The 26,584-nt window shown below is 40.9% G+C and overlaps 1 protein-coding gene across 1 annotated transcript in view; it reads right to left on the bottom strand.

Moving 5' to 3' along the window:
• Positions 1-1,638: 1,638 nt before the first annotated feature.
• cdh13 (cadherin 13, H-cadherin (heart)) overlaps positions 1,639-26,584 on the bottom strand; it is a 292,151-nt gene continuing 267,205 nt past the window's right edge. Inside the window, exons 12-14 of the mRNA XM_079163343.1 lie at positions 17,193-17,426; positions 14,925-15,146; positions 1,639-3,197 (exon numbers count right to left, since the gene is read on the bottom strand). Of these exons, the coding sequence (XP_079019469.1) occupies positions 3,190-3,197; positions 14,925-15,146; positions 17,193-17,426 (464 nt within the window). The 3' untranslated portion in view covers positions 1,639-3,189. The remainder of the gene's footprint in view (positions 3,198-14,924; positions 15,147-17,192; positions 17,427-26,584) is intronic.

Genomic DNA, 26,584 nt, shown 5'->3' on the forward strand with positions numbered 1-26,584 from the left:
TTTAGATTTTTGCTAAGGTGAGTCTTTCTTTTAGGAGGCTATAAGCCACAGCAGTACATCTGCCTGTTCCTTCACACTTGGGCATGCCGACCACCATTAACACTGACTATGGATAAGTACCTCGTACAACCCCACTTCAAAACACCCATTCTATTCCTTTAATGATGTACAATGTTCCTACCAGCACCTCCACATGTCCCTTATTAACGCTTTATGTCTAATCTTTTTGAATCCGCACAAAAACGGTATAATTGTTTAATGGGGTTTATCTGCCGTACTATTTCTTGGCAGGAAGCCGTGACTTCCTGTGGTCATTTGACTTCATAGTTCAACTTTTTTAACTTACCGCAGTGGTTCGCCGCGTGACCATGGCAACCGCAGAAACTACAGTGAACAGATACAAGAGCAGATTTGACTATATCTCAGTTCCCCTCGATTACACAACTCTTCATCAGCAGAGAACAGACAAAAGAGAATCGGTATCAGTACAGTACTGGAGAAACATTTAACTATTAATCAATGAATCTCTGTCTACATGTGTGTGTGTATGTCCTTCACAAATCTCAAAAAAGATTCATCCCATAAACTGTACACTTTACGGGTGTATTGCTGTCGGCTCAAAGCAGTGAGATGACGAATTTGGTGCAATTTGGACAATGTTAATGGACTTTGAATAAACCCGCGGGATGCTGAATAAACTCACTGAACACTTCGGCCACTCTGCCATTACAACTCAAATTGTCACCATAAACGTCACCATGAAAATACCTTGACATCCGCAACATGTATTTTACTGTTGTTTCTGGCGGCAGGTCTTTGGACTTTGGCTGGGTTTGTTTCCCGTGAACCAGACTTCATTTCACCGGTGTTCCTGAGTAGCCGCAACTTGTGTGTGTGATGTCCTGGAAGGTGTTTTGAGGACCCAAGGAAGCGCAGTGTCGAGTGTGAAGTTGTTGTTTTGAGCGGTCCTCGCGAAAGCTCCAACACCATAGACCGAGCAGTTAGCCTCTTCTGAACGGGCACTGCTGGTACAAGATAGCAAAACTTGCTATGACAATCGTGTCCTATTGCTAACTGTTTCCCCTATTATGAATTATAACCTACGCTGTTAATCTGCATGATAAGATCATGCTAGGTGGATAGCAAGCAAGTTTCCCTGCTGCCGCTGATTCAAAATACAAATCATTGATGTTGCTGGGCAGTGACAACAGCTCACTGTTTCGAAAGCACCCTTAGAAGTGGGGGTAGGCAGACCAGAGCCAGTCCAGCTGTTTCCTCTGGCTTAAAGTTGTTATGCTAAACAAAGCTAACCTTCTCTCGGCTGTAGCTTTATATTCAAAAGACAAATATTTTCAGTTTGTCTCATCTAACTCGCAGGAAGAAAGCGAATAAGCGTATTTTCTAACATATCAAACTATTCCTTTAAGTGAAATTGAGTACTATGCAGGAATGTCAATATATATAGTGGTTTTTACACATGCTAACACTTTTGGAAAATGTGCAAACAATTCTTTTCAATAGAGATCAATTAGCCATTCAGTAAACACATAATTTGCAAAACATCAATGTGTGAATTTCAGTAACGGCTTTATTAAATTAGTGCAAAAGACAGACGTAACTCATTCAAAATGTCATCTTTTTTTTTTAAGGTGATCCCTCCACACAAAACCCACACGAGCTACGTTCTTTTGATGAGAGCAAGAAAAAAAGCGAAACTATCCACCAAAACCACAGCCTTTGATTTCTTCTTACACATCTTCTTGTGACTTGCGATGACGGATGGAGAGGAAAGAATCAGCGGGAGACAAAATCGAACCTAAACACATGGCAGCCACCAAAACAAGACTCCTGATTCTGCAATTAACCACAGATTTCCAATTATAAAAAAACAAAACAAAGAAAAGATGTTACAATGAAATAGTCAACACATCAATAGCATTAGAAATAGTGCCTAAAATTCACAGAAAAAAGAATTTTTCTTTTTTATTTACTCACTGTTTGGGTGACAAAAGAACTTGCAATCAAAGTACATAAGTTAATCAATACTGTATATTTATACAATGGTAAAAAATAAAATATTTATATAATAGTACTTTTTTTTTTTTAAGGTTTACACCGTTACTATAAAGATATACTGTTTTCCACTCCATGACAACTAATGCAATAAAAACAGAAGCAAATCGAAGAAACGACTCCAGAGAGTTTCTGACTTTGAAGGCTTATGGCTACCACCTTGTCCTAAAAGACCACAACCACTGCAGACAAAGAAACAGGCTTTGTTCTCTCCGCTTAAAGAGGGAAACAAGATCAAACACAGTCTGCGACAAGAAAAGAAAAGAACACATCAAAAAGTCAATGCTCTTCCCCGACCAGGACAGTAGCTCAGCCTTCGCAGTGTTGCCTGGCCCGCTGAGAGACACAGAGGTCAATAGAGAGACGGGGGAGATGAGGAAGAAGAGGCAGAAAGATAGGAGGATTATGCATATGCGTGAGGGAGGGTGAGGGAAGGAGGGATGGAGCAGAGCGGAAAAATAAAATAGAGGTAGCTATGGGAGGAAAAAGAGGGAAAGAAGAGAAAAAAGGAAACGGGGGATGCTGCGAGTTTCGGATGAACTGTGGGAAAAGACCAGAGGTTTAAGGTGAGCTCCAATACAAAATTGATTTATAGTTTTTGTTTTGTTACAATATCAATATACATGTTGTTTCAAGTATCTCCTACAGGATGTGGCATGTTGCCTTGAACACTGCTTGCACCCAATGTTTGTCTGCCAATGTAAAGGTGCGCTGCCAAAATGGAATACAATGAAAACTGTGAAAAGGAAGTGGTATAATTGATGGTGGGGGAAGTGTACAGGCGAGAGGAAAGATAGAGAAAAACGTCAAATCGAGTCAGGAAAACATGAAGAGATGAGAGAAGACCGAAGTAGAGGAAAGACACATGCCACAAGGAGAAGGAGACGAGAGCGGTGAGAGGATAAGTGAGATATTAAAAAAAACACTGAGTGGTGTTATACAGCAGTTGTGCCAGTGGGGATTGTGTGTATTTTCTTGTGGTGAGAAGTCTTCTTTTCACTTCTTCATCATCTTTTTCGTCTTCTTCTTCTCCTCTCCTAAGCCTGGGTTGCGTGGTGGAGATAAGTCGTTGCTTTTCAGTGTTGCAAAAAGGACTACGGGAGGTTTCAGCAGAATCTACAGGCCTAGTGGGAGAAGAGATGAAAGAGGAGGAGGAGACAGTGGAGGGAAGGGAGGTTGAGAGGAAAGGACAAAGGAGGAGGGGAGGAATGTGTGGGAAAGAAAGGAGAAAAGACAGGAGATACTGTAAAGTAAAGGTCATCACTGAACCAGATCAATTGCAATCAATTACGCAGGACAGGTGACGGCATCGCATTATTAAAGATTCAGTAAGGACAGAACAGAGAAGTTATACTTGTTCACTCTCAGGCACTAGCAACCAAGTAATTGGCTTTAATGTGAACGTCCACCCTGAACCTGTGTCAGTGTGTACCTTCCTCAACGTCCTGGACAGTTCAATCAATATGGCTGAACACACGCAACGCTCTCCAAACTTAAGAGACGTGCACCGGGCTTTTGATTTATAATACCATCAGGAGACACTTTCTGGAGTGGCTACAGTGAAGATTAATTGGCTTCTGACGTGTACTTGCAGAATACTTAACTTTTTACTTCAGCATGAGATTCAGTTTACGGTGCTGAGGACAGCTCCCAAGCAGAAAATAGGTCCATGTGTTCGACAAATTAGCCTGGACTGAACTCCCCCCCCCCTTGTCTCTGAGGGGAGAGTCTGTTTCAATTTACGCAACATAATCTTTTACGAGAACCTATGAGCTTCAAAGCATCACAGAACGTATGTTAATTTGGACTGATGCTGTGTTTTCCCTGATACAGTCTGAAAAAAAAAGAAAAAAAAAAAAGGTATGTTCCCTGGTAATGTGACAGTTTGTCTCATCAGTCTGGTAGAATTGCCTTCAACGAGCTGGTTCGAAATTTGATACAAACAAACACACATGCAGTCACATCAATACACACAGCAGGCACACACACACACACACACACACACACACACACACACACACACACACACACACACTCAGACACACTGCAGTAAGAAATGTGAGAGTTTATTGATTGCCTCTCTGCCAGCCATCTCCTCCAAGTCTGCTCCCCTTTTCTGACATGTTTGGAGATGGCTGAGCATTCGACAGAATCCCTCCTCACTCCTGCTCGCCATTTCGCTCATTCTGTCTCCTTTTTTTCTTTCCGTCACCTTCTTTTTTTTTTTTTTTTTATATGGCTAGATTGGATGTGGCACTTTGGGCTTCTACAATGTCCTTAAACTGTCATTTAGGACAAAGTAGGAGTCAAGTCACACTAAATATAATATCACAACTAAAATATTCATACAGTTACATACGCAGGTTGAGTTGCAACCAAACTGTTCAATGCAAGTTCAGGGAAAGGTCACAACTGAATTTAAAGCCAGGTCATTCAACCTTCTGTTCCTCTGTTGAACACGGTGCAGAAATTTGTCTACAGATTTATTTTTCAATAGAAATGTCCAATTATTTCAGCAACCAAATTCTTTCTTTTCATCTTCTCAACCCCCCTCACCACGGGCAAACCTTCATTTGATACATTACATTTCGCAAAAACGTAGCCTAACTCGAATTACAAAAATGTAAATATAAAAATGTCAGTAATGTCATGATCAAACATCTGTTAGCTTAGCATAATATTTCCCAATCATTCGAAACTGCATGCATAGCACTAGCTATGAAAAAAACACGTTTCTCCATGTAATGTTTCTCCATCATAATGCATAAAACAAATCAATACCTACATTTACAAGTGATCAATAACTAATTTTATAGGTCTTATTAATACAAATGTTATGTTGATGAATGATTAAAACAAGATGAAACATCCACAGAACTTTTAGAAACGTGCCAAATGGTATCGATTTTCCTAAACAAATTACTATGATTGTGATTTAATCATTTAAATGTCTTGTTTATCTTGTGGAAGATATCTGATGTTTGGTTGCTGCTAATAAGGCTTGTGAGACAATAGTATAATGACGTTGGTATCATGTGGTATCTCTGTGTCGTCAGTGATCAAGTTAGTGTGGAAATTAACGTATAAATGTCTGAGTTTGACTGAACGCGCCTGGTGTCACTCCATTACCAATCCCATGTGCTCTGCCATGCCTGGCCTCACTGACACCGGTATCTGACTGGCTGCAGAATACATGAATACTTACTGTGGCAGCAAGTGACAACTGACGTTAGCACGTGTTAGCTATCTTAGTTTATTGTCCGAACAACAATAACCCATAAAATTACAATTTGTCACACTGAAACAAAACCAACAACAACTACCAAGAGCCATAGAGTCCTAACAACCTTTACTAATGTGTTATCACTGGTTAGATTGTCAAATTGAGAAATGTAGCAGCCTCAATCCCTGAAGCTATACGTTAGCATGAGTGACTGTTGCGAACGTTATTGTTCCCTCAAACAATGTAGTCTCTAACAAAGATGCGCATCAGTGGGGATTTAAAAGTGTGTGGCTAAAAATAGGCATGCGCCATATACCTGCGTATACCCTCCACCACACCATTGCTTGGATGACAAGCTAAAGGTTTCCTAGAACTAGATAGACATTCCCTAAGATTACCATGGTAGTGTTACATGACTCTTGAAACACTAAGCAACTGTAAGTGAACAGGCATAGATATTTACAAAGACGCATGCAATATGTGCTTTTTACAGTAAATGATGTAGCGAAGAAAGAGAGACCTCTTCCCTCCCGCGGTATACGCTGATGACTGTGACTATGTTTAAGTCACTGTTAATACAACTCCTTAGTACAGATGCAGCGGTTACTGCGAGGACTGGATCAGGTGTACCATAAGCATTCTTCCTTACTTAACAGGCTTACCTTTAAGCCTTGGCTTTTACTGCTAATCTAGCAAAATGCATGCTGCAAAATGTAGTGTAAAACAACCAATTTGGAGGTGACAATTTGTCATAGCTAGTGTTTGTTTCTGAAGGGTTTACTGTTGCATTATGCTTTTTGCGTTTCTATTGTGAGTGCATGAGTGGGCTGAACTGTTGCTCTCACTGTTCTTGTGTGCTTTGTTTAATAAGTTGGCAGTCAGTATCAGTCAGACAAACTCATGGCACATTTCGGCTGTTGACATGCCAGTATGTGCGTTTGTTTTTATCCTGCTTCATGTCTACCTCTCTCTTTCTGTCCACATCTCTCTTTCTCTCTTGATGAGATTGGGGGAGCGGTCTTGAGGAATGTGAACTATAATTTTCCCAGACATCCTGAAATGAATTGGACTGTACACTTCCAAAAAATTCGGAGGCGATCGAAGCGCTCCTGAATGGGGGTGAATATCTAATAGGGTGGAGGGTACGGAACAGGAGGGTGTGGGGCCGATTGATTTTTCTTTCTCCATTGTTTTTCCTCCAATGCCCCCTTTAAATAAAGCTCAGGACTAAGTGTTCCCGAAAAAAAAGGGAAATAATAGTAGAGAAACACTCCTAGGCACTCGAGACTCAGATATTGGTTTTAGCAAATCTAATGAGACTCTGGCAGCCCTGTTTCAGATCACATGAAGAGCTAGGTATAAAAGAGCCAATTCTCCCCCTCTGGCTAAAAAGTCACGGCCTTGACATGAAAATGCATTTCCGAATCAATTCACCTCAGCTCCCGCACAGACACAGGCTATGAACTCATAGGTCAGGAACAGATGAAAGAGAGAATTATAGGTAGGAAGAAGGCGAAGCGAGAAAGAGAGGGATGAGTAGAATATAATCACTATACCTGAGGTTGGCTGAGTTATGAATGAGTCACTCTATGTCGCAGCTAGCAGAATTAGCTGCACTACCACACTGCTGCTATAGAGAATCACAGAAGAACGATTCCTGTTACAGTACATTTCTTCTCGATGTGCGTTTGAAGCTGTGGCTGCTATATAAAACTCATGAACACACACACACACACACACACACACACACACACACACACACACACACACACACACACACACACACACACACACACACACACACACACAAATACGTACTTTTGAATGTAACATGTCAGTGTGACATTGATCACATCCAACTTAATGTTCTCACTTCAGCCTACCGCTGAGAAAAGGTCTCATAAATACAGGATAAACAACCTTAAGTGTCTGTATATACACAACCTTCTTACTATCCTGTTACAACTCTACATGAGGAACAGCTACCTGTGCCAGATAATTTCCATTTCATAACACCAGACAGAAAGAAATACATATATATGAATGACCTAATGGAGTATCACAGCGATTCACTGATGCTGACTTATCCTACCGTCTCCACTTCTTGTAAGTCTTTCTGGGTAGAAGCCGAAGCTTAATGCGTAAAATGTAAATTTAACAAGCTGCGGGAGGCGAGGAGGAATCAAATAGGACACTGGAGGGAACAGTAACCATTTCCCAGCCTTTCTAATTGCTGAGAGGAAAGGAGGGTGACAGTTGATTAGCTCAGGTATGTCACGGCTGCTCGGCGAAAACGGCGGCATTGCAGCATGAAGAAGAAACATTATAGGAGAAGACAGAAATCTGTCAGGGTTACACTGACTATAATGGAAGGTAATGAGCCTTACCAACCCAGAATTGAATGATGAACGAGTTAAGTATAAAAAATAATAATGAAGAAAATAACAGGAATTTGTTAGTGAATAGATGACTGGGGATGACTTTAATTAAAATCGTATAATGTATGATCATCTTAAGTAAATATGTTTATCTCATTTGAACATTATTTAAAGTGTGTTTTATTATTAATATTAATGTTGAATTCCAAATCAATCATTTTGATCAAGTAAATTGAATGTAACATTTATAGTTTATAATATATATCTTAATATATCTTACTGTATAAACAGCGTTTAATAGAACTTTTTCTCATTGGATGTGTTCTATTGGACGTTCTATTTACGTGTCCCAGTAAAATACGACTCAAATATGTAAATGGTGCAACACCATGAATGTTATTCGTTGAAAGTCTATTTGACATATCAGCAGTAACTAACAACTGTTAATGACTGTTTAACAGATGTACCAACAAATCATTTATAATACATTAATAAAACATCAGTGCATTCTGATGCATCGACTTCATATTAACAAGTCAGGATGCCTTTCAGCATCACTGCTTACGGTCAACAAATAATTCATATATGTAAAGAACAATTCGCCAACGTTTTTGAAGTAAAAAATGCACAGTTAAGATAATAACTTGAGGTATCGGTAAATATGTCCTCGCAATGGAATTCTATATTTATGAATCAGATCAAAGCCATTACTCAGTGTTAACTAGTATAAGTTACTTGTCATTATGCATGTCATCAATAGCTCACACTGTAGTTTCTTAAATGGTAACTTTGGTGTTAAAGTTATATTTTTAACTTTGGTTAAACTTGTCTTTTCAATGAGACTTTTGGGATCAGATGCACCAGATGGGAACTCAGCTGTGTCCACGTATTTCTGTCCACACGTGACACTTAAATGAGACCTTCCTGATCGGGTAGTGATTTGATATATTTCATGGTCAAAGGAGAGATTTGATCTCGGAGTGTACAGACTGTAACCCCAGCCAAGTGATTAATAGGGACAACTATTCTTTCTTTTTTTTATGGTCCAGCATTGAGGGAGATGTAATGTAATCTCGTACACAACTCCAAACTCGTTTTTCATCCACTAGTGCTTGTTTTTGCCAATTACAGGTTATTTGTTATCATTAGTGTCTGTCAACATCATGGAAAGGACCCTAAGGAGAAATTAAAAGTTTTTCTTACCTTTTTGCTTTTTTTATTATGTCATATAAGAAACAGACTTGATCAATTTTGAAAAAACTATCTTATTTCTCTTTAGGGTTCTTTGCATCATTTTGACAGGATTTCCCAAGGACCTTCTCCTTAATGTAATACCAACTAAGCATATGCTATGCTTACTACCATTTTAAACCTAAATACTTCAGACCTATTTCATAGTGCTAAACAAAAACACATTTGAACTGGAATCATGTTAAGGTAATACAAAATGTGTTAGTCCCACAGCGGGGAAATTTGCAATGTTATTGAATGTTAATACCAATTATATAACAGAGAGGGATTTTATTCAAATTGCATTTGGACTCAACTTGACAGCATTTGAAGCCTAGATTTTAAGTAACTGCACCAAAACTTTTAGTAATTGCTTCAACTTAAAAATAATGAACTACTGTCGTAATCATATCAGAGTTTTCTATTGGCCCACAGCTAGCACAATTTTGTAATTTATAGTAAATCATGACAAACTGTCACAGACCCCTGGGGGTCCCCTAAACCCACTTTGAGAATCAATGACTTAATCCAGGTTGATACAGATGGAAGTTAGCCTCTAAACGTTCAGTATTGTAAAGAGATAGCTGCGTTGCTCATAGGCTTTTCTCTTAAGAGACGATGCACCTCTTTAAATTCATGTCACACGCATCACATTTCAAAGATCAATTACCCCTGACAGCTTGATCTGAAGGCAGAAACAACCCATCCGCCAAACACTACAGTCTGACGCGAGGTTTCTTTAAAGGGAGCTGTGAAAAAGCCATATTTTTACAAGAGTAAATAAGCCCTTAAACATCCTGTCTCTATAGCTGGGAGGGGATTAGTGTAGAGCTGGGGAAGGAAGAGGAAAAGTGTCTGTCAGAGCGAGGCGAGGGATCACAGAGGAGCAATAGTGTGGACTAAAACCCCCGAGAGGACGGAGGTAAATTAGTGGCATCTGTGCTGGGAGCTGTTTGTTGTGTTTAATGGTAAATGCTTTGTTTTTACCCCGCCCTCTCACTCTCTCTCCTTTACTCTTGGAATTACATTATTACTCTTGCTGAAATTACAAAGAGGCGCGAAGAGAAGCAGTCCTCTGCAGTGCATTACAACTAACAGACAAATCTGCAGCTCTAGCCCGTCATCCTGCACGGAAGATCCTTCCTAAATTGAGCACATGCAGTGTAGGATGAAATGGGTGTGCATATCTGTGCGTACTGTATGTGACAGAAGACGTGGAAATACGGGTAAGAGCATCAGCATCCGCTCCCTCAGAGATTTTCCTTTTTATCATCTTATTTCTCCTCGCTCATAAGCCTTGTTCACACACAGCTATGTGCAGCAACATATTAATCTTCATAGCCCAGCCATGTTCACGCCACCTATATGTGTCAAATAGAAATTATTTACATACTGTCCAACCTGGACAGTTATTGCCTCCAGCCACACATCATCAATTTAGAGAATATCATTTTGAGCAACAGTGAGGCTGCTGCAAGGAGATAGTGCATGTGCTGTACAGTGCACATCAGTTCACATGTGCACTGATAGGGGGCAGTGTGGTCATCTGTGTTGGTTTTCTACCTGTGAGCTGTACTACCGACGAAAGCTGAGCATTCCTCCTTGTAATTACTTTTAAAGTTAGGAATCATTTGTATGAGTAGCCGTCCTTTTTGTGTGCACCCTCAGCCTATGAGAGCACGTCTTGACTGCACTTAAGTTTGTCCAAAAGTCTTATCTCTTATCTGTGTATGTGTGTTTGTCTTTATATATATCTTCAAGCATTTCCCGCGACAGAACTGTAGGCTAAAACTGTAATTGTTCCCTGCTTTATGGTAATCTGTGTGTGCGGTGGATGTGTGTGTGAGAGTCCATGGCACACTGATCACAAAAGAAAGGCTTACAATGGAGTGGAGTGAAAGTAGGCCCCTGCAAAGCCCCGGGATTTAACTGCCAATCCTGTAACAGCAAACAAAAGGTCTCGAAAGCATCAGAAGACACAGTATATGTTGGCACTCTCCCTCTCTGTCCTGCAGGGTTACATACGTTATTTAACGGTTTGAAAAGCAACCCCGGGTGTTATAGGGATGAGAGGTAAAACGGAAAGCCAGTGAGGACGTGGCTCTACTTTTGGTCATGTTGCTAAACTGAAGCACTGCTGAAGGAGTTGGGGGGAGGGGTGGGGTTGGGGGGAGGTCAAAGTTGAGATCTGGCTGAGGCCGATGACAGCAATAACACAATTTCTCCACCACTTCACAACCCATACATCACTTCAATTCCTTTGGCTTCCAGTAGATACACACAACGAGAGAACGTCTGTCAGTGGGGCAGAGATTCTTTCTCATCAGCAAAAATCAACTGTTTTTAATCAATTCGAGGCTCTTGGCTAATTTGTGTCTCTCTGTCTTGTTTGAGTTTGTAGAAAATATATGAATGTGAGTCACATCAGTGGTTTTATGAGATGGGGATTTTTCTGATGGAATTTGAATTTTTGGTCAAGATAGCATTTTCTGTTTGTAGTCATTTTCTCTCTCCGAAACAAAAGGTTAAACGCTCATTTGACATGGCAGACTTAAATCCCCACTTCAGGACCATGGATAGCGCCACTCACTCAACTGTGCCAAAACACTTCTAAACTTAAATGAATAAACTTATGAATAGAAAGAGGGCGTCTAATAAGAGCTTGTGGTGTAGGGTTGTAGGCTACGGAATAGTTTGACGCTTCGTTGGTAACGTTGACATTTGAATTCTAAATCAGCTTTCGAATGCTGCTCAGCCTTTTTTTTTTTGCATCTTCACAGTTGCAGATAAAGATCAGGCTACTCCCATCAGTGTTTCCTCTAAATACATAATAACATAAACACCCTCTGCTCTCCAGTTTCATAGGCAGGCTTATTGAACAATCGACATATGCGGACCGTTATTGTGACGGCTCTCCACACGCAGTTACATTATATTACAGGGTTATTATATTAGGTTAGTATTAGATTTATTATTAGTATTAGATTCTCATAGTGGCAGCGTAGATATCTTTCCAATAAGTCCAAAAGTCAACATTTATTGAAAAACTAAATTATATAATAATTTCCATAATTCACAACATGATTTTATCTAACAAAATATTCGGCTTCAATCCATGAATTGTTTAAAAAGTTTAACCTTTTAAAAGTAACATTTTCACCGCATGTCTCTAAACAGTTTGCTCTCCTGCTGTGCAGAAAGGGAGGCAGCAAAGATGCTTTATATTCATTTGAGAAAGTTGATAAAAAAATAAAGACTAACTCATTTAATCCAATGAATCACTTCATTCAAACGGTTCGGAGATATTTGCTGAATTTGGAAAAAAAAGTGTTTCTCTTCTCATGCTTCAAGTCAGTGTTAACTTTTTCAGTATTTACAATCCTTTCTTCATGCTTTTATTTGATGTAAAAGATAATCATAAAAAACGTGTTGCCAGAAGTAGATGTTAGCGGGACACTATGAAATTCACTGACGGCGAACATTCTGGAGATATGTTTAATATTAATGTTTCCACATTATATTGATTAAAAGAGTTCTTACATGGACTTTACTTCATCTGATGCTACTTATGTACATGAACTTGTAGACAGGGTTGGGGGGGGCTAAGAGAGAAAAAGGAGCTAGAATAGAGTGAGGGAAAGGTAAGAGAGAGAAACAGACGCAAGGAGTCAGAGAAAATCCGAAATGTGTACTGCTGAGTGGCCATGCAGCCTGGTGGGCAAACACAGAACAAAACAGAAGAGTTTAATCTCCACACCTTTATTCTCTTCTCCTTTCACCATCCTTCGCCTCTGGCTCTTTCCATTTTTCTTCCCCTCATCTCTCTCTCCTGCAGGGTCAAAGTTCAGCTTGGAGATAAGGGAATTGAAACAGGATCCTCTCTGCCTCTCTGTCAGACTATCTGACTATACACTGCAGTGATCAGTCCCCTCTATCTGTCCCCCAGCACAGGTCTCTGTGATGAGCTCGAGCAGGAGTCATGTCTCTGGGCGTGTGTGTGTGTGTGTGTGTGTAGAGAGAGAGATGTTCTGTGTCTGAATTGGTGGAAGCTCTGTTTCCCAGCTGTAATACTATCCGAGATTCCCAACGGAGACAAGCATGCACACACACCGTCCTTGTTTTCGTCTCTCTCTCTCTCTCTCTCTCTCTGTACACCAAGCTCCAGGGCAACGCCGCTCACCGTTACGTCTGCTCTGACAACCCAAAGCCTGCTTCAGTCCAAATGAATGGACATGTACACGGGCACAGAACCAGGCAGCCCAAGAATCTGTCATCCGGAGCAGATATTTGGCTAATGAATGCCACCGTCTATCACTGCATTATTTACAGTGGAGTAATGAATGCTACCGTCGTTCAGAGTCAAAGGACATCTGCGGAGAAGACTTTCTTAATGTCGTGTTGGCATGTCAACCAATTATCATGCTTTCTAGTTCAGACACTGCGGCTGCAGCCATGGCAACGGCTGATAACAAAATATTTCCAAAAATGGAGAGCATGAAAAGCTAACTGACTGTTCCAGCTGGCGTACTCTCAGGCTCGCTGCCATGAAACTTTCTGAGAGGTGGCTGCTCGCCCGCGGATGCTGACACAGCGTCAGCTTACGCTCATGATTAGTGTGTTGCATCGAAAACCGTGACTAATGGTCTATCAACGCTGGAGTGTGGCGTGCTTTCGCTGTTGCCTGCCACACGCTGTCAGTTTAATTTTATACTTTGTGTCCTGTGAATCATGGGAGTTTTTAACAGAAGTTGCAGGCAACTTAGTGCTCCGACTGCCTCAACGAGAGAACAATATGACTGAGTTCTTCAAACTAAGCGTTCCCGTACGCAGCGCAGTCATCTGCCATGAATGAGCGTTTGGAGAAAAGATATGCATCAATAGACAGAATGATCCATAGCCAGAGGAAGACCCATGGGTCATGCTCGATGCTGTGATGCACGGATGATGCTGGGAGTAAATGAGAAGATGAGGTGCAGAGATTCTGCCTTTACGCAAAAGGATTATGGAGGAGAGTGCGGCTCATTGCTAAATAGAAAGTAAGCAAAAGAGCAGGAGAAGTGGTACAAGGGAGGTGAAACAGTGTCAGTGAGGGCTGAGGGATTAGAAACAGACAGAACAGCAAGCGGGAGTGATCAACGGGATGCAAAAGGGAGAAAGATGTTAAGATCAATAGAACAAAAAAGAGAGCTGGAAAGAGGAAAGGAGACATGAATGTGCATTTTCTGATTACCTTCAATGACATATTTCACAGTCAAACACAGATCAGTCGGGAAAAGATGACATAAATACGACTACATCATTTTTGGGGGTAAAATCTCATTCTCATTTTCTTTTCTTGCCTTTTCCTCACAAGTCTTCTTCTTCTTCTTCTTCTTCTTCTTCTTCTCATCCCACTGTCACCAGCCCTCCCGCTGTACCCAGCCACCAAAGTACAGCGAGCCCGACTATAAACTACAGAGAACAAGCTCAAATGAGAGAACGAGATCCGGGGGCCTTAAAGTTGCAAATGATTTTTCTTCTCACCAAACTAGCTGTTGGACGTCCTTCATTACGTTTGCGTTGTGCACGGAGGGGGCTGAATTATTCATGCTATCGCTAATGGCCTAAACGATATATTCAGAGTAAATTCAAGTTTGTCTTCCCGGGGAGTGCTTCAGGCATGGCGTCAAACAACAAAACAGGCATACTTTTGTGAAATAAATGCAAAAAAAGCACACTTGCCAAATGAGTGAACGCAAGGGATTTAAATAGTTCATCAGTGCATGTGCACAAACACACACACAAAAAACACTTGTACGACTTTTATTCACTGAGTACAAAGAATTGCTTCCCTTTTGAATACAGTTATCCTCAGCCAGCACCATTTGACATTGTGTCTGTATTGGTTTCTTGCCAAATGATAAACTGGAAGCAACACGCCCTATTGCTTCAGTATTAATGTGTTTAAACATGATACCAGAAAATACAACAGCATCTCAAACTTCTCATTTATTCGGTGTTGTGGCTCTAATGGTACTTACAGAGTAGGGCGAGCAGGAGTGTCGCGAGCAGCACGAGAAGGCTGGCGCGGTGGGAGTGACCAGAGCTGCAGTGCATCTTCGCGTTCTTCTGACAGACGCACACTTGAATTTTGACCTCGGTGTTGTTGGTCAAAGGGGGCACCCCCGAGTCAGTGATGAGCAGCGGGAGCTGGTAGTTGGCTTTCTTCAGACTGTGCAAAAGCATGATTTGGGAGTGTGTGGCTGTGGGACACACACAGAAGAAGAGGGAGATTTAATAAAGGGAAAGCACAGCAATCCTCCATCCTGCATGTGTTGTCCGTCCATTCTGCATTTAACAGCTGCCCATTTTGCAAGGCAGAACTAAATATGTGTATCTTAACACCCCACTTATATGCCTAAAGTAACTGTCTGGCAAGCCATTCATGACAACTGAAGCGACACAATTTGGCACCACAAAGATTGTTACATTCTGTTGCATCACACTTTAAAATTCTTTCAGAGACACAAAAGGAAATTCTGGAGCCACCTCACTTCATGCTGATTTGTGCCACTATATGCAAAGCTGCACATTTCACTTGTCTGCAACGGCTGTTAACTCCAGTAAGGGGACTTTTAGTTTTGTATTTCATTTACATTGTCCAACTGTGTGCTCAAAACATTGTCAAACGGCAGCGGTAAACATTTCACAAAAGGCAGAGGCCTTCCTTTGTACGAATCAACCCCACGTCTCTGGCTCATCGTTGTATTTTGATATGTGCGGCATGAGATGCAGAATTTCCCAAAGTTCCTACAATCTCTGATCAGCATGTGACAAATCAACCAACAGCTGTCTGTCAGCACCATCAGGTTTCCCTCAGACAGATTCCTCCTCAGGTATTTTAGTGTAAACAATCATACTGTACTCATGTCGTGATTGTGTAATTGTACTAATCCGTTGAGGTATTTATCCCGTTACGCTTACCCCACATGCACTTTCAAAGTGATCACACATACAGATGGGTGAGAAATTAATGAGAGAAGCAATGTTAACTGTCTTAGTGAGTTGTTGTTCCACCGCAAGCCTCCAGGCCAGCTTCAGTGTTTGTATTTCACAAACGAGATATAACATTATAATTAGCGAGCGGTTAAGAGATTTTGTTGCCTCGGGACAAAGCCAGGCTTTTTTTCCCCCAATGTTTCCCAGTTTTTATGCTGAGTTGGCTGCTGGTGGTACCTTCACATTCATGAATTAGTGGACATAGTGGTATCGACCTTCCCGAAGTGAAGAAGTGCACATGTCAAAATGTCAAACTTTTTCTTATATCTTTCATGAATAACATTATCATAGAAAAGTAAGTGTTTATTCAAAGTTTTAATTACCGATTGGGTTAAGAACATAAAGGAGGATTAAAGGTTGTTGCATGGTCAAAGCTTTTAATAGTTATTTTTATAGAGATAAATACTGTTAAGGTATAACCACCAGCTCTCCTTCCTGTGGTTCCACCCACACGCACACACACACACACACACACACACACACACACACACACACACACACACACACACACACACACACACACACACACACACACACACACACACACACACGCAGAGACGAGATGTGCACAGTGCCAGTCCATTTCACTGGGAGCGGGCTCTTTCTCTGCTGGCTACATGTCTCTTCCAGCGGTGGTGATTGAGGAGTGTCTGTACCTCCCTCTCCCGCTGTCAGTCACAGCGAATACCTCTGGGCAGGTTTTAGCTTGACTCTGTCACTCACACAAACACAGACGGCACTCCTGGTCATGCAACCCTGAATCAATGTCTTGGTTGTCTGTCTATCCTCCTCTTCATCCTTCTATTATTTTACTCCTCATCCTTATCATGTGATCCGTACTAGTTAAGGCTTGTCTGCTCTGTAGTCAGCATGGATGGTTATAGAATTGCACTCAGGTGAATTGACCCTGGATTATTCTTGCAGTGCAATTGTTACTTTTTTCTCCCTCACCCTTTTCACACTTTCTTTTTCTTTGTGTATTTGTGTCCCTACATTCCCCAGGGGGGCTTTTTGTTGTGCGAATGGACTCAAAGCTCATAAAATACTGATGGTGAAGACACTGGAAGGAAAAAGTGACTTGTATACACGGATATAACAAGTTTGGTGCCGTGTTCTGTCAACACTTTCTGTGTGAAAGATTTTTTTGATTGTTGTTTTGCAATAGGTGACACATTTCCTGTTGTTACACTCGAAAACAGTTCAGTTCAGTTCAAGAGCATACACATCTCTTTTCAAAATAAAATACTCACAGTTGACCCTGGTAACCTTCCATGTTTTATCGAGGCCGAGCTGTTTTCCCAGTTCCATCTTAAAGGGTGCTGCGTTGGGCGGGAGGTCATCGTCCCGCACCCCAACTATGGCCACGTTCCTATCATGGGCGTCTTCACACACCTTCGCTACCGATTGTACCACATAGGGGGCATTGTCATTGTAGTCTTCCAGGTGAATGACCAATGAGCCAGTGCCTGTGGCTGGAGGGCTGCCTGGAAACATACACAATATACACATATTAGGGAAGGGAAAAGACAAAAGGTGTTGATTGAATCACTCTGAAAACGTAGTGCACTGCTGTAGTCCTGGATGCTCCTCATTGTGTGCAGAATGTGAACAGTAACGATCTGTGCAGATAAGAAAAGAGCAATAACAATGTGGCTGCAGTAAATCATGGTGTACTCATGATTATTGTAAAGTGAATTCTCCTTTTAAAGGTTTTTCATTCTGCCATGACGAAAATGTTAAAGCGAGACCTGATGCTTTAAAAAACCAAAATGCCAATAAACCTAATAAGATCCATCCTGATCTGTTCTACTCCGCTGACGTAATTCAACCCAAACGAAACAAAACCGTCTATAATTTTAATGCCGGAAGAGCATGAATCACAGTGGCTCGTGTTTTGCTAGAGAACATTTTGACTTGGCACACAGCCTGCTTATGTGCTGGTATGAGATTACCTTATTGAAGGATGCGGGGTTAAAAAGCAGCTTGGCTCTTCTCTATTACAGCTCTCTGTTTCACCGCCATTAGAGGTTATTAAAAAAAATCCACAACAGCCCTAGAGGTCAGTCAGCAATTAACAGCTAAAGACAAGATCTGTAATTGGAAAATGCGTCTCCTCCACCTTTTCAAGGTACAATAAATACATATTTGCAGAAAATTTAGGGCAGAGATCGGAGAACAAACAAGTCAAGATATATGTCCAATAAATGTCAATGAAACCCAGTCTGGGTTTACGTTGACGTTGGAGAAAGCTGCACACACTGAGCAGGAAATGTTCCCTACATGAACTGCTGATTAGGTAAAGGTTAACTATTTAGGACAAACAGAACAAACAAAACAAACTAATGAGGCAAAATCACTGGGGTGTTTTCAACTTCTTGGTAAATCTTTTCCAGTTTTATGATAGACAGCTTTAGTCAGAGACCAATCAGCATTTGAACCAGATATGAATAAAATGAAGCTTTCTGATCCATCACTGAGTGAATGCAGTTTCAAAGGTTTACCGCTCAAAAGCACACATTTTGAAACAATGGGTTTAATTTCAGACAGAGACAGACAAAAGAATTTCTATCCAACCGTTGATTTTGTCACCTGAATTGAGAGCGAGTTGAATGAGCTATCAATTGATTGATTAAGTTAATCAATTGATAGCTGCTTATTTTAGGAGGCGCTGCAATACCCCTACTTCCTGGGTCCATTCCATTTGCATAAATAATGATGTAATTAAATAAATTATAGATGAATGTTGAATGAAAATACATTTTTCCTGCTTGTGGGCATATTGGTGTTGGTCTATAGCAAATACCAGATACAATTAAAGGTTTATTAACAGTCTAAAGTTAGACTGTAATGACCCTCAAACTTAAAGTCTAGGCATTGATTAGTTTGACGTGAGATGATCAATATTGCCTAGAGGTACATTATTTCTGTCCAATCACAATATCAGCATTGGAAATACATTATTGCCTGTTATGGTTTTGGACAGGAATCGGCCTTGACTTGGTCTTGATTGCCTTGGACTTGGTTTTAACTCAGACTCGACTGGACCTAGTCTTGGATTTGACTACTTCACTCCTATGTGCTGAATCGAGATTCAATTTTGAATCAGGAATCGTTTTTTGAATTGAATTTGTGTTCCCAAGAATCTAAATGGAAGCAAATCGTGAGATGATGAATGACTCACACCCCTAGTAGTAAGTAAGGAAGCTAGTCAGCTGGACATGTTAATGATTTCAGCTTACATTAGATCAGATAAACCTACAATTCATGTCTTTTACACTGACTTAGAATGGAGACCCACGCACTGGCGTAAGGTTATCATGATTTAGATGTCATATAGAGTACACAACCTATGGCTGTAAACATGCACTGCAATAGACCTATCACATACTGCAAGTCCCTGTGAATGAACTGCTCACATTGGAAAATACCCCAGGCTACCTAACAGCAATGTCAAATACACCTGTAAATAATTCAGGCGGCAAATTTCTCATCTCCATGCTGGGGCTTTTTATTCATGCACAACGTCTTAAACAGAAGCAACATAAAGTTGCCCAGGCTGCTAAATCCCTCTGGCAAGTGATGGAGGCAAGTGTCCAAGTGCTAAATATTTACTATTTGTGCAAATGCATATACGTACTGTATGTCAAGTGCAGTGGAAACCTTAAAAGGCATGAGTAGGTGCAGACGCTCAAGTATAATGGCAGATATCCAACTTCACCCCCCCCACACACACTCACATACATAAGGGCCTACTCACCCTCCCTACATTCCCGCCAACCCACACAACAAAAACAAAAGCTAAATTACTCACAGTGCCAGAGCAAAAGAAGCAGTGATAACAGTGAGTTGATATACTTCCATCAGATGTTTTGATGGGTGGGTGTAGCAAAACAACATTTTCATTCACAACAGAAGACTGACGAGAAATGAATGATGGATGGCAGCAGCAGAATGTCTGATGTTCACCTGCTGCTAAAACATTTTCTGCTTCATAACAGTCTGCAGGGAGTCATATCTGAAACTGTTAAGTGTTCATCAAATAATCATCACGATCTGTTTGTTTGCCAAATTCAAAAACTTTAATTTCATTCTCAGCGGTAAAGCCATCGGCAGACTGTGATTGGTGGAGATAGCCAGAAATCAGATGTAATGGTTGCGAGTTTGGCGTTTCAACTGTATAATAGTCGTGAAATGACTGCTTTCTCTGAGCTCGGTTGATTTTCTAGATGGAGTCATGGAATGAAACAAAACAGCAAACAGCCCTTATTGTAGATAAGTACGGCTGTGACAAAAGCAGAGGAATTACTTTAGCAAGAGCAGATGAAAACGTGTTGAAAAGCAAATAACAGACAGTGGCTCTTCAGGCGAGACCCCAGATAATCTATTATCACTCGACACCAAGAGCGTGAGGATGGGCTCGGATCCCCCGCCGGTGAAAAAAGATGAACATTCCAACCCATTTGTGGTGGGACAGGCCTTCTCTGTGCTTGGCTAGCTTTAAATGAAGCTGTTTGTCATAAATGAACACTCCCCACACCTAATCACTCTAATGCTCTGCTCCTCTCTTCTCCTCCTCCTCCTCCTTCTCTCCTTTGCATCATGCCTATGTCATCATCAGCCTGCCATGGCATCAGTGGAGCTTGTCTGCTGGCCTCTACTTCACACCGTTTTGTCACTAAAGTTCTGATTCATGGATCTTTGCCGCTACAACGTGTCGACCCAACTCTGCGCGTTAGGCACTAAAACTTACATAAAAAGTAAAGTAGGTAATATTAAAGAAAAAGGACATGAGAGGATTTGCTGTGATGCCAAAAGAACATGGTGATTTTCAGGGTGATGAAAATGTGTAAGCAAACTGTCCTCTCATTGTGCTGGCAGCACAGAGTTCCTGTCCAAGTAACAGAGGTTTCAATCGACAACAACATTGCAATGAGGACAAAGGTCTTTGCTCTCGCTGCCTCGTAGGAAGTGTGTGTGTCGTCCTGTAATGTTGTGTTTGTGTGTTATTTAAGGCTTGACACTCTTCCTTTAGTAACTCAGATAACGATTGCACTCTGAGTGACTTACTCAATTATTTTGAGTATATTTTACCATTATTTACCACCACATTCCTTATTCCTGTATTTATTGACAATTTGGACGAATACCATTTTTTCCCTTTTGGTGGCGCTACTGAGAATTAAGGAATCATCGAAATAGTTACAATTCTTCCTGAGGGGGACTTGAATGTCTGAACCAAATTTCATAGCCATCTGCCTCAAAGTGGCCCTCGAAGAGAAGTCTGGGAATCACCAAAGTCAGTAGACTTCATCATCTCGGGACCAAAAATCTCTGCACAGATTTTCATGGCAATCCGCGCAATAACTGCTGCGAGACAGACAGACGTTGGCCTCCCTCGAGATACTCAGCTAGCATGGATAAAAATAGTCCATCTCCTGGTTTAGGTTCTTAGATACTTGTTTAACAAAGGAGATGCACTTATGACTTCTGGTGACTAGTAGTTCTCTTGAATACCGATGTTGAATACACTTATTGTAAGTCACTCTGGATAAAAGCATCTGCTAAATGACTGTAATGTAATGTAAAATCTCCCATTAGCTGTGGTTGACCCTGGGCAGCAGAGTGTTTTTGTAAAACTTAATCCTTAAATTGAAGTATGTTTTTTCAAATATAAAGTAATCCAATCATATTTGAGGCACTGACATTTTGTATCTCGCTAACAGGTTAAAATGACTAAGTGGAAATCCTTGCAGTATTTTGCTCTGCAGCCCTTCTTTCTTTGCCCTTCCTTATGCAGGGTTTAATTAGATTGCAGGGATGAAATCAGAATCTTTTGAAATTTAAAAGCAAGTTACTTCTTTATTCAAGAGAAGAGTGTTTTTTTGTGAAAAATGAGATGATGTATTATTTTCAATGAAAAATGTAACAGTGCAAAGCTAAAATTAACTTTCCACACGTAGGGATTGATTCTGATAAATTGGTTTCAGAGCAAGAGTTACACTAATTAACGAGTGAAATTAGGTTTAATTGTCTTCGTCAAAGCCCCTCTTCAATCTAAAGAGGAGCAAAGCCCTCGGGCCAGTTCAAGCAGACAAACAGTACCAGCGCTACACTCGCAACAGTAAATGCATCATATACATATCCAAAGCACACTTTGCAATATGGCAGCCAATTAAAATGATTTGGTCTGGTCTGCTGCTACTGTACTAATCTTTTGCAAACAATTCCTGCTTTTGCTGCTCTTGCCGTATTTCAAAAGCAGCACCTCCACCCTGCAACCACCTGTAGGCTTTCCTTTAAAATGAGCTTGCACTTGTGGGGAGTGTTGAGGTCAAAGACTAGACACCAAATACAATCTCTGTATATACAATACTCGGCACTATCACACAATAGGGGGACTGCACAGTCTGGTGATACCTTTCTGTTGGAGACGAGCTAACATGTGGTCCTTTTTCTAAAAGCAAGAATATTGATTATGTGATAATAATAATATTTTAAACAATGAACGTTGGATGATGATGATGTTGAAGCATTATAAGAAAGGTTTTGGGACTGCTGGAAGCTAACCGACTACTCTATTTCTGCTCACTTATGATAAACTGAAAATGTAACAAACAATAAAGTGTTGTGCTTCCAGACTGATGAAAAATATTGAAACAGCAGGCAAAGCATTCAAATCGTATTTCATTTAAAAAAAACGTTTCATTTTTTCATTTAAAAAAACGTTCTCTTCCCTCCTAATCCCCCCTTTTTAGATGTATTTTTGTTTGTTTGTGTGTATATATGTATATATATATATTTATAAAGATATATGTGTAGATGTACACACACACACACACACACACACACACACACACACACACACACACACACACACACACACACACACACACACACACACACATCTACTGTATATACATTTTGCTGGACCTCCGTTTCTCACTACACTCTTCAGTCTAAACCTGTTATTCTCCTCTTTGTTTTTGTCCCTGTCTTACTTTGTATCATTTATTGAGTAATATATGTGTTGATGTACTTGTCTGCACATGTTTTTTACTAACCTTTCTACAAAAAAAAAAAAAAAAAAGGTAATCTGGTTAAGAAGAAAACAAATGAGCTGGTCTGCATCACTGTAGATTTACATAATGCCCAGTGGCAAGCACACACACAATGGATACAATAAAAACAATACAGATATGAAATTATTCCATCAGTGAATCCACTCAGCATAATCACGGTGAAAGTGGATATCATTTCCAATCCATTTGTGAGCACAGAAATAATTTCTATTTGTGATATTGTTATATTTAGACCAGAATTACAGTATTTCAGAATAATATGTTCGTGGGGTGGATTCAGTAAAGATCTACTGTGAGGAATTTCTGCAAGGGCCACCTTCATCACCGCCAACCTCCTCCTTTAGGCTTCACGCTCCTGCTCCGTCTCCATCGCCCACCACTACTCCCGCCACCTCTACCTCCACCTGCCCGTGGCTGGCAGTTAGACAGCCCTGTTATTCTCCCGTCTGCCCAGAGATGAGAGGAGCAAGCAGCCTGATTGACTCCTGGGGCGGTCGGTGCTAATCCACAGCTACAGGCTGCAAACTAACCTTTCTTTCTCTCTCCTCCCGGCTGGCTCTCTTTCTAACCCCCAAACGCTCTTTTTCTCCCAACACTTTGGCTCTAGGCTAATGCTCTATTTATGTCTGACTGTCACTTTCCGTTGTTATCGCTTTATTTTTTCTTTCTGTTGTCTGACTTTTTTCTCCCGCTGTTGTCGGAGAAGAAGGAAATACAGGGTTGTGACCAGCAGCGTTTTGAAATGCACCAATTTCTGCCCCTGCACGGTGCGGTGAGTATAAAATCCATGATCTGTATGCAGTCTGTCAGTCCTCTTGGGGAGAAAATGTGTTGCAGCAGTGAGGTTTTATGAGAGGAAGTGAGGGCAGGGAGCACAACACATTTGAAGGGGGAAAAGGTACAGCCAGTTCCATTTTCATTTTTGCTTCATGGTTCCATCATTTAAGTCCTACATTTGATCAGTTTTTCTTACAGTGAAATAAGTCTGGCAAGTGCTTTGGCCACGAGTGAATTCACAGGATTAAAAAAAAAACCCACTTGTAGAGTTCGTCACAAAGGACAAGGCTGAAACAAGACTATTCTTATCTGGCTACCTTTCTTTTTCTCATTAGAACAACCATTATATACCAGGGCAGCTTGGGTACAAACAACCAGTGGATGATGCCCTTGGCTATAGAAATATTCAGCATTGTTATTAGTATGATTATTTTCCTCAGCCACATAAAAGTGGGTGATGAAGGAAATGAAATAACAACAAGCAGGGACTAGAGGAAGCCAGGAGCAGGGTCCGTGCATGAGGAATGGCTCATTGGAAAATGTCACAATACATCATGCTGCAGCTGAACAGTCAGGAAGACTAATTCCCAGGTGGACCACAGGAAGGTAATAGAGGAGAAAGAGAAAAGACAAATGAAGGCAAAATCTAAAAGGAGAGGGAGTAGATACGAGCAGCATTACATGATTATATGTATGCCATGCCAGGAAAATGTATTGAAATCGAGATAATTCTATTCCCCATCACTTTACAGTGTAAAACAGCCAATACCTCACTCCTTACCACAACTTGCAGATACAGTAACAGCACAATACTGAGACATCCCATTTCTCCTCATTCACTGTAACAGCCTCCTGAGTCCATTCGGGTGAAAACTGTTCACAACTCCATTCAAACACATCCAGCCGCAGTATGGGCCATCATGAGTTCACATTATATTAACCCTCTTTATTTTGGGGAGTAAAACATATTTCACCCCATTTTTGGGGAGCTTAGGGGGCTTAGGGTAGCTTATCTTACCTGATAATATGTCAATCATAAAATGTGTCCCATCCGCCACCTCAGCCAGATTTTGGTTTGTTGCCTCAGGGGCGCCAATGTGCCACGATGGGTATAACACCAAGGTTTTTTTTATAGTACATATGATAAGAGGAATAAGGAAAACAAGCACACGTTTTATTTTCACGACATCAACCTGTAAACCAACATCCAAATTACTATGTGTGTGTCTGTGTGTAAGCTACCTCTACCATCCTTTGCTCTCACTATAATACTGAAGGATACAGCATCCTATCTGGTTCAGTATTTTCCACTTCCCCTCTATCCATCTTGTCACTGCATGAGTCCCAGACCTTGTTAAAACTCCCTTCAGATAACCCAATTCATTCTGTCCCATCACTCATCAGTCTCCTCGGGGCTTCGGCAAACACTATCACATGACGCCCCGCTAATCTTATTGGCTGATCAGAACTGTAAATGAACCCAGCCAGAGCCAATTACAAAAGGCACAAGTCATTAAGAGAGATGACTTCGGGGAGAGAAGCGGTGCTGGGGACAGGTGCATCGCAAATTACTTTCAGAATAGAGTTTGGGTTATCAGTTGCTGGCTAATATGCCAAGTGATTGGAGAAGGAAGGTATTGATACGGCTTAAAGTAGGCTTACACCGCAAGCCCTTCTTGTGGTAATTAAACACCTAAATTGCCCTCCTTGGGAGACTTACTGTTTTGGTCTGCTCCCAGAAAAACTTTGCGACAGGATTTTTACTGTGATAAGGTGTCGGATCAAAATGTCTACAAATCTAAGTGAAACCACTTTAATTAAGTTTGTTAAACTCACAGTATTCACAGCATTCAAGCAAGATCTAATGGCCTATTGGGCCAATATACGATTTAAAAAAAGCTAATTGTAAGCTTCCAAAATTAGTTACATATTCAAAAATGATTAAAGGCCCTATACAGGCACCTGTTCTCCCCCTGCCTACACCTGCTCCCCATTCCTAGATTGTCTAAAGGACTTTTTCACAGCAAACATTTTCAGCGTAGTGTAAATAATACAGACGAATGATGGCTGAATTCCATTTAGCTTCGTTGGTTTCAGGGTCCTGGTGGCATACTAGCCCACTGCCTAACTTTCATGGTTTACTGGTACAATTGAAATTGTTATTATGTTATTATTTATAAGAAAATGTTCAGTTATTAGAAACGTGGGCTTCTCCTACAATCACAAGTGACGTTGGATATATCCTAAATATCTTAATTGCATCCACATTTCCCTCAATAGCATCTGGTGCATGGATCTTAGTCCCTCGCACTACGAGGAGAGAGTAATCGAGAAAACACATTTTTACAGAAATGAGACATCCTTTCCTCTGAACCGTCTTCACAAGTGACAGCTGGTTTTGATAACCACAGCACAGCTGGATCAGATGTCAGTCGGCTTCAACAGCTTTGTAGCTACTTCTGATGTTTTAGATTTTGTATTTGCACGTACCACACTGTCCAAATAATAATAACATTCACGTTCAAGTCAGGAGCGAGGAACGATCAAATAACGGAACTCACTAGGAGGTACTCACTGTCACTTTAACACGCCTAACCAATCAGCCAGGCCAGGTCAGCCAGATGTAAATGCAATGTGTAGTGTCAGACCATATTCTTAGAAAAAAAAAAAAAAATGCAGAGCAAGTTGAAAGGTCACCTAACTACGCCTCCTCCTTATAGCTTAAACAAGGTCAGCCAACAACGCGAAAACGCAAAATTCAACTGCAGAGAAATTTGCGTGACGCC

This window comes from Pholis gunnellus (genome assembly GCF_910591455.1).
Source record: "Pholis gunnellus genome assembly, chromosome: 7".
Taxonomy (NCBI): domain Eukaryota; kingdom Metazoa; phylum Chordata; class Actinopteri; order Perciformes; family Pholidae; genus Pholis; species Pholis gunnellus.